Source organism: Podarcis bocagei (genome assembly GCF_964188305.1).
Source record: "Podarcis bocagei genome assembly, chromosome: 17".
NCBI classification, from domain to species: Eukaryota; Metazoa; Chordata; class Lepidosauria; order Squamata; family Lacertidae; genus Podarcis; species Podarcis bocagei.
The window spans coordinates 3,831,667-3,840,154 of NC_138143.1; the positions used below are offsets into that span (position 1 = coordinate 3,831,667).

An 8,488-nucleotide genomic window follows, 5' to 3' on the forward strand; every position below is an offset into this window, starting at 1 on the left:
CTCCATTAGCTAACTGCAGGCCTTTTTGAACTGTGGTTGTTTTAACTTGATTTTATCTTATCTGCCTTCCTACTTTGGTTTTATTGATTGTTTTTAGACAGACAGATAGGGTTTTGATCACCAAAACAAGAAAACACTCAAGAATATAAAATCACTATTCAGTAATCATCAAAACTGATGACCACATGTGTGGGGGTGGAGCACAAAATCCCGTATATTTTCAGCTGCACATTTTTCATTCATTTTTTTCTTTGTTGCCAAGCAACAATTCAGCATTTTCCAAATTCAGCCAATAATCCTTTTCGGCTAACAAGCGGCTGAAGTTCCTAGAGCTTTGAACAATGAACAATGAACATAGGAAATGCAGCAGATGTTCAACGAGCCCATATGCCCGTCTCAAAGCTCCCCCACCCTCCAATGTTTTCTATTTTGATAATAAGTGAATATTTATTGTTAGCCTCTTTGGGCACAGCTTATAAATAAATTCAGTCAATCAGTTGAAGCATGCAGTACTCTTCCATAATGAACTGCAATGGGCAGTCAGTGGTATATATTTAGGAAAGAGCAGGTGTGTGCTACTGGAGCAGTGCAACGTTCACACAATTCAACATTAACATCTCAGATTGTATAAAAACATTCTTCATTGCATTTGTAAATTTGACTTTTGCTACTGCTGCCTCAGTACTACAAAATTGCTCATAAGAGAAACTGTATGAATGAATGAAATCAAGCATTCCAAGAGGTCCCGTTAGAAGTACAATTTAAAGCTTGTTGTAAAAGGCAAAGTTTGGACAACTTGTTACCCATTTTTAGCTAATTATAAACAATGCAACTTTGAGCTCCCATTTAACAAAGGGTGCTTTGCTTTAATTATTATTTTACTGATGTTGTTTTTATGAATTTGGAGAATTGATTTTAGAGTGTTTGGCAGTCCCTTCTCCCAAAGCCCTTTTCTTTAAAATAATTTTTGAACAATGTTGGGATTCCAGATACTGTGCACATGGAAAAAGTGGATCATAGAATTTAGCTTTACAGTCATACCTTGGGTTGAATATGCTTCGAGTTGCGCTCCTCGGCAACCCGGAAGTAACGGAGTGACGTCACACGCATGCGCAGAAGTGGCGAAAAGCAATGTGCGCGTGCACAGACGTGCCATCGCTGTTCACGTTTACTTCTAGATGCGAAGAGGGCTCCGGAACGGATCCCGTTCGTATCTGGAGGTACCACTGTATCCAAAAGCAAGAACCTTCAGCATTTTCATACTCAGGACCCACTTGTAACCAAAACATGAATTTTTACCATATATTTGCATGGTGGTAGTGCTCCTGTTGCGACCCACAAGTTGAAGACCAGTGTCCTAAAGGAAACAGTTACCTGTGGACAAATGCAGTCCATCTCCTATTGAAACCAATGGCAAAACTTGAACAGGAACTGAGACAGTTGTACAGGGGAGAGAGGAAGTGTGTGCGTATATATAATGCCATCAGGATAAAAGTGACCCAAGAGCTAATTGTGCATGATTTGACCTCTTTCTCTCTTGTTGTCTTCCTTCCTTGAAGTTCATCAATGCTTAGAATTAGGTAACGATCTCCCCCTTGCCCTCCAGCCCTTGCACTTTTGTCCTGATCTGCTTTCCTGGAGCACCAAAGCAGCATCGTCTCAGCTACCTGCCATCTAAGCCTTGCAGAAGGCGCCCTGGGGTTCCCCGCTTCCTCCCTTTGGGAGATACTGAATAGATGCTTTTTCCTAGTGCTGCAGCCTGCATGCTTTCCTCTTTGCGGTGTGCAGTGGGCATGGGCCTTCGTAGCTTTGTCAGAATTGATGACAACAGAGATTCACTTTGGTCCCTGCCTCATTAGTTCATGGGCATGTTTGCACACTTCTACAGCCAGGGCTTTGCTCAGCCCCTCTAGGGTTCACTTGACTGAGTATGCCTGCTTCTTTCTAACAGATGTCACCCCTGCAGTACAATTGGACTTTCCTTTGAACCTGATTTCTCTGTGCAGCAATCTGCAATTCTGTACAAGTTCAGAAAAACTGCAGAACTTGGTACTAGCTACATAGCGTCTTGAGAATCTCAACTTCTGTTTAAATGGGGTGTGGGTTGGGGAGCTTGTTTCTGGGCCTTATGGTTGTGAAGACAGAGCAGCCATTTAGTGAAACTGGCAAACCCCAAAGGAGTATTGACAGGATTTCATGAGACCAGAAAGTGAGGCATTCAGTGATCCACGGTGCTCATTGCCCCTTCCTACAGCAAGCAAAGTCAGAATAAATACTATGAGCTAAGGAAATAGATGCAGATTTGCTTAGTTTGCATGATGCATACAGGTTGCAGGATCTGGCATTTCCTGATATAACGTTTGGGGTTTCTTGCTGCATTTTTAAAGCACACATAGCCTTATCTCCATTACACACCCACACTTTCTTCCCAGTCATGCCTGTCAGGAGCTGTCCTACTGTCGAGTAGGACCCTGGCAGAGACCCATGCCCGACTGGCATGTTCTCTCCCTCCTGGTCAATCGTTTGGGAGCTTCAAAAGCTTTCTTCTGCCCAAACATCACAGCGACTGATGCCAACAGACATCAGCACACTTATGGATCCACAGAGTCTTCGTAGCTTACATAACAGAACTCAGTAGCTCAGCATTTTGGCTAATCTACTTTATTTACATATAATACACTCGGAGCATTTTGACTTAGCTCTTTCCTCTTTCTCATCAGACAGCAAAGAGAAAGAACAAAGGACAATAGTCCCACTTCACAGAACACAGTAACACAAACATCCTGTCTCCGTCACTTCCCACTCTGTGGGGTCAAAACATATACAGTGATGTGAAAGACAACAATCCCATGACTGCAATCATGGAGCAGGAATCTTAACATTGCCATCTCTGGCTCACTTACAGCCCATGTTTCGCAGCCATAAAACAAACTTCTTACATGTCCTTTATGTGCATTTTTGCTCCTGCCACTTTCCACATCCACTCCTCTGCTTGGGTTTTAGTCATGCATGCATGCCTGAAAAGTGTTTCCTGCTGTGTGTTTCATCTTTGCACGCTTACACATTGCCCTTTGGGGCATATCCCTGGCCTGCCCCTTTTTGGTGTGTTTATTGCCGACACTGTCTGTCTGTATCTGTCTCTCTCTCGCCATGCTTTGTATTGCAAATTGGGATCACTTCTCACAATAAGAGGAAAGACAGACCCACACCATACATTTAAAGCTCATGACTTCCCCTAAACTGCAGCTCCCAGAATTCTTTGGTGGAAGGTGTTTGCTCTAAATGTACATTGGATGTATTTAGGTGTGTGGTGTTGATCTACCTGAAGATGTGGGACATGGGGGGGGGGCAGGGGAGAGATTGTGCATGTTTAGGGAAGTTTTTTGATGACTGGTGTTTTAATGTATTTTTAATCTCCTGTTGGAAGCTGCCCAGAGTGGCTGGGGAAACCCAGCCAGATGGGCGGGGTATAACTAATAAATGATGATGATGATGTCTGCAAACATATCCCTGAGATCCTAAGCCAATTGCATCTCTCAGGCATATGTTGACCGCCTGCCCACAGTCTCCTCTTCAAATGTTAAAATGTGTCCCTTTGGGCCAGTTTCAAACATTTGTTTTCTCTTACGTGCAGCGATCCTCAAGGGTGTAATCCTGGAAGCACAGACTTCAGCAGGTCCTCTCCCTGTCCCGCAGGAGAGCACTCAACCTTGGGCTTCCCAATTTGCATTTCCGTTTGCACTTTCCTTTGTTGTAGGCTCACAACCAGCATTCGATGCTCTTGGGAGCACAGGACTTTTATGATGACATTTGTAAGGGCCAACCTAGACACTTACAGGCATCTTAAGCACATGTTTGCCTGTTTGCATACAAAGCAGGGTGTGTGTGAAACCGACTCCCTCCCCACCTTACCTCACTGAGCTCTGGTGCTTTAAACAGTACTTGATTTTGGGCATTCTCATCCCCCTTATGGCACTTCACACATTCAAAAGAGGCTCTGAGGGACATGTTTGTGAGGGCTTTGTACACACCTCACATTTAAAACACATTGCTTCCCCTGAAGAATACTGCAGCGCTATAATTCCCAGGATTCTTTGGGGGAAGGGTATAGTGTGTACAGAGCCAGAGAGTGATCCTGTGGATTACTGTGGCTGAGCATGTTAGTGCCTGAAGTGCATAATCAAAAGTGCATTCTCCTTCTACCCACTGAGATGGGGCACAATCCACCAAGAACTTCTCTTACACAAGACCCACTGAAACAAACAGTGCTACTTCTCAGTGACTTAAGCCCCAGGGGACAGGTCTGTCTGTCTTCCGCTCTGCTGCACTTAAATGACAGCCCAGACCTGTTGCCTAAGGGCTTCTTGATGCTAACCTTTTGCCCTCCTCTACCCATGCTTTAAAGCTCCATCTTTTGCCCCAGAGCTTTCCCTGTGAAAACCCACTCTTTAAAGTTGAAGCACAATGAAGAGCAATGCTCCAATTCCGTGGTAAAGAGCCACTGTTTAGTAAAGAGCCACTGGGGAACTCTCCAGAGGAAAGGTTAACTGCGGATAAGCCCTAAGATGACTTATCATCCCCCTCATCCTCCTCCACCTGCTTGTTGTTGTTGTTGTTGTTGTTGTTGTTGTTGTTGTTGTTGTACCCCGCCCATCTGTCTGGGTTGCCCAGACACTCTGGGCTGCTTCCAACACATTATAAACCACAGAAAACATCAAACATTAAAAACCTCCCTAAACAGGGCTGCCTTCGGATGTCTTCTAAAAGTCAGGTAGTTGTTTATTCCCTTGGCATCTGGTGGGAGAGCGTTCCACAGGGAGGACACCACTACCAAGAACGGTTCCCTGTAACTTCCCTTCTTGCAATGAGGGAACCTTGGAGCTGGACCTCAGTGTCTGGGCTGAATGATGGGGGCAGGGCTACAAGTGCGCTGCAGATGCAGTTTCTCTCACAGCCGTTCCCACAGTGTGTGAAGCCATATTTGTAATGTGTGGACTGGTCCTCTGGCACACAGTTGTATGCATGCACTTGACTTCTCCCCACCCCCAAAGATTCAAGTCTTGCAGTTTTGCATGCTGCCTTATATTCCTTCAGGTGTTGGGACTCCAACTCCCATCAGCCCCACCCAATGTAAGAAATGGTCGGGAATGATGGGAGTTGGAGTTCAATGGCACCTTGGGGGCCACAGGTTCCTGCACCCATGATTTGTATGCTTCCCTTTGAGGTCTGCCTTGCCTAGTGGAATGTAGAGCACACCAGTTGCTGCTCTTGCCCTTTCTCATCCCTCTTCTTTCCTCCCTGCAGTGATAATGAGGAGAAGCCCTTCACAAGCAGCCAGCCCTCCCTGAATGGCGAAATCAAAGCCCTGGGAAGCGACGACAGCTTGGCTGACTATGGGGGCAGCGTGGATGTCCAGTTCAATGAGGACGGCTCCTTCATCGGCCAGTACAGTGGTCAAAAGAGCAAAGAAGGAGGGGGAAATGACAGCTCAGGGGCTACAAGCCCCACCAATGTGGTCACTGCCCTGGAATAAAAGAGGGGGCACTTCCCCAAAGGATACCCCCAACCCTGGGGGAAGAGGATTTCCCTGTGGATTATTGGGTTGAGGACACAGGGATAACCCCCTCCTCACCAAGGGAAACAAACAAAGAAATAATAATTGCTCAAGCAGAAGTGGTAATTGGGGGAATTCACCCCTTTGTTTACTAGCTGACCCCCCCCCACCCCATCAGGGAGGGTTAGAAAATCAGGGGATTCCCATAATTATTCACCAGCCCTGAGCAAAGTCATATCTCTCTTTTCTGCACCCCTCTCCCAAAACCCAGTTATCCTTCAGCCAAATTGGGTGTGTGTGTGTGTTTGTGGTGGGGAGGGCAGGGCAGTGACAAGCTTAGAGGGGCTTAGTGGGGCTCAGGGTTCAAAATTGCCAAAAGAACAGATGACCCCCTTCCCAAGCCTCAGAAATGTTCCTTCTTCGTAGGTGTTTAGGAAGCAGGTGCTAACTGGTACTGCAAAGTCCCATCTCCACTCTGCCCCCCAAGACATGGGAAGCAGACAGAACAGCTGGTGGAATAATAGGGGCCGGGAGTCCATGGGGGTCTTCTGCCTGCCCCTGTGGAAAGAAGGAAGGAAGGCTTGTGGGACAGCTGAAAAGATGGCTGTGGGAAAGGAATGAGTATCAGTGGGCTGGAAAGTTCAAAAGCTGTGGGTCTCTTGATTCTGCTATGCACCCCCTTTTCATGGATTAAGCCAACTGAAGTTTCCTAACATTTGCACCTAGCAAGGGGAGGTGTGCCCCAGCTGCACCCCAGCTGCACCCCCAAACCCCACTGCATAGATTTGTCAATCCTTCCCTCCTTGCTTGCTTGGTTTCCCAACCCATGCCTTGTTCGGGGGGCAGTTCCCTTTGACCAGTGGCTTTCAAACTTTCTGTCTCGGGGCTTGTCTGCTGAGGCATTCTTGCACATCTGCCGTGGAGGTCTGAGTTGCCAAGCATTCTGGGACATGGTCCAGGGTCCACACTAAGCATCGCAGTGGAAGATTGGTGGTCATAAGGAAGGGGTTCTTCAGGAGAAACTTAGCTGCCATGACTCACTGAGGAATCCCCAAATTAGTTTCCAAGAGGCCCCAGCTTACACCCCTGGGAACAAAGTTTGAAACCCATCGCCAGAACTTAGTCCCCTTCTGGTGCTGAATTTCCCACTTAGGGTGTGTGTGTGTGTGTGTGTGTGTGCGCGCGCGCGCATCTCTCTTGTTCCTTTTTCTTCCTCTTTGGGTGCCACATTAATTCATGTCCCTCTTTTTCTGATGACCAAAACCCACAGTTTCTTCCACTGGGCCAAATACCTTACCATTTCACAGACACCCCCCTCCTCTTTCTCTGTTCCCCACTCCCAGCCTCCCCACAAACAATAGAGAAAAGAAAAAAACCCAAGAACCTCTGTGCTTCTTGAATGCATCTCACGCAGCTGCCTTGCGACACGTTCTGTCTTTTGAAAGTGGCCTCTTCACCGAATCAACCCCCACCCCCATCTCCAGCCTCTGTCTGATGTAATTTTTTTCCCTCTTGCTTGTTGGGGATGAAGCAAACCCTTGCTTTTTTGCATAAAACGTTTTTTAAAATAATAATAAAAAATAATAACAAAAGTACTCTGATGTTTTGAGCAACCCTACGCAAAATAAACCCCATCTTTCCCCTGGTCTGTAAATATTTCAAACCATTGTGCTTGAGTTTGTTTTAGGTATCTTAGGACTGGTGTTTTGAAGTCTTCTAGTTGGTCTATTTAGGTGGCTTGGAATTTAAAAAACAAAAAAGGAAAAAACATTTGAAAAGTCCCTTTCCTCCTACTCTGTGATTCCTTCTCCCCCCCCCCCCCGCCCAGCTCCAAGCCCCCCTGCCCTGTGTATCCTTCTCTTTTGTCAGGTCTGTTGCTATCTACCTTTCTCTCTCAATGGCTTTTTTAATATATATATATATATGTATATATAAACAGAATTATAAAATGGTAAATAAATGCTGGAATTGGAGCTTGCTTGGAGTGATGATGGGGAAACGTGGGTCACGGCAGGCGTGTTCTCTTGGGGTCCCTAAAGCCAAACCGGTTTTCCTCTTGCCAATCCGAAGCACACTCTTTACCTCTCTCAGTGACAGTTGCCCAGAACTGAGGTGGCATCGTGCTGTGGGAGGGGCCATAGCTGAGTGGTGGGCCACATACCTTTCATGCCTAAGATCCCAGGTTCCCCTCTGCCATCGCCAATTAAAAAGGGACCTGGGAGCAGGTGATGGGGAAGGACTTTCCCCCGAGAATCTGGGAGCTGCTGCCAGCCAGTGTAGACCAGGGATGGGGAACTGGAGGCATGTGCCCACAGTGGCAGAATTAGAGGCAAAAGTGGGCACATCTAACTACTGCAAATTTTACCTTGGTCCATGAGGCTATTTTCTATACACTCTCACACACCAGCCCTCTCTCTCCTCCAGGCTGGTCAATGAGGCGTTATTTGAGTTCAAGGAAGCATACACACTCGCAAAGGGAGGAAGCAGAGCTGGTGTGGCCTGTGGTGAGCGGGTGTGCGGCTGAAAAGAGAGGGTCCCAAGGGCCACACAGAGAAGCCTGTGCGACCACATTTGACCCCAGGTGTAAATCAACTTCCCCAATCAGCAGATGTCTCGAGCCAGATAAAGTGCAAATTCAGTGTTTGACATCATCAGCATGGACTTTGGGAAGATGCCCCTGTTGGCTTTTCCAGTTGGCCAGTTCCAGCAGCTTCTGACCCGGTTCTCACAGAAGGGGTCAACCTATATCTGAGTCATACCTCTTCGTGCTGCAAGTGAGGGCTTCTCATTACTTGATTGCTTCTCTATACCAGTAACCTCGATGGCCCTTGTGGTCTCTTCCAACTCTATGATTCTATGACCTTCCCTGCACATGGAAAGCAAGCTGCAAGTTTGTCAGGGAGGAGATAAGCCTAGAACTAGGTGTAGCCAGAC

General features: G+C 46.8%; 1 protein-coding gene across 9 annotated transcripts in view; it reads left to right on the plus strand.

Moving 5' to 3' along the window:
- The window catches only part of L1CAM (L1 cell adhesion molecule), a 100,218-nt gene extending 92,691 nt beyond the window's left edge, over positions 1 to 7,527 (plus strand). For all 9 annotated transcript variants that reach the window (XM_081177185.1, XM_081177187.1, XM_081177188.1 and 6 more), the window contains one exon: positions 5,305 to 7,527. In XM_081177185.1, the coding sequence (XP_081033311.1) occupies positions 5,305 to 5,533 (229 nt within the window). In that variant the 3' untranslated portion in view covers positions 5,534 to 7,527. The remainder of the gene's footprint in view (positions 1 to 5,304) is intronic.
- Positions 7,528 to 8,488: the final 961 nt, after the last annotated feature.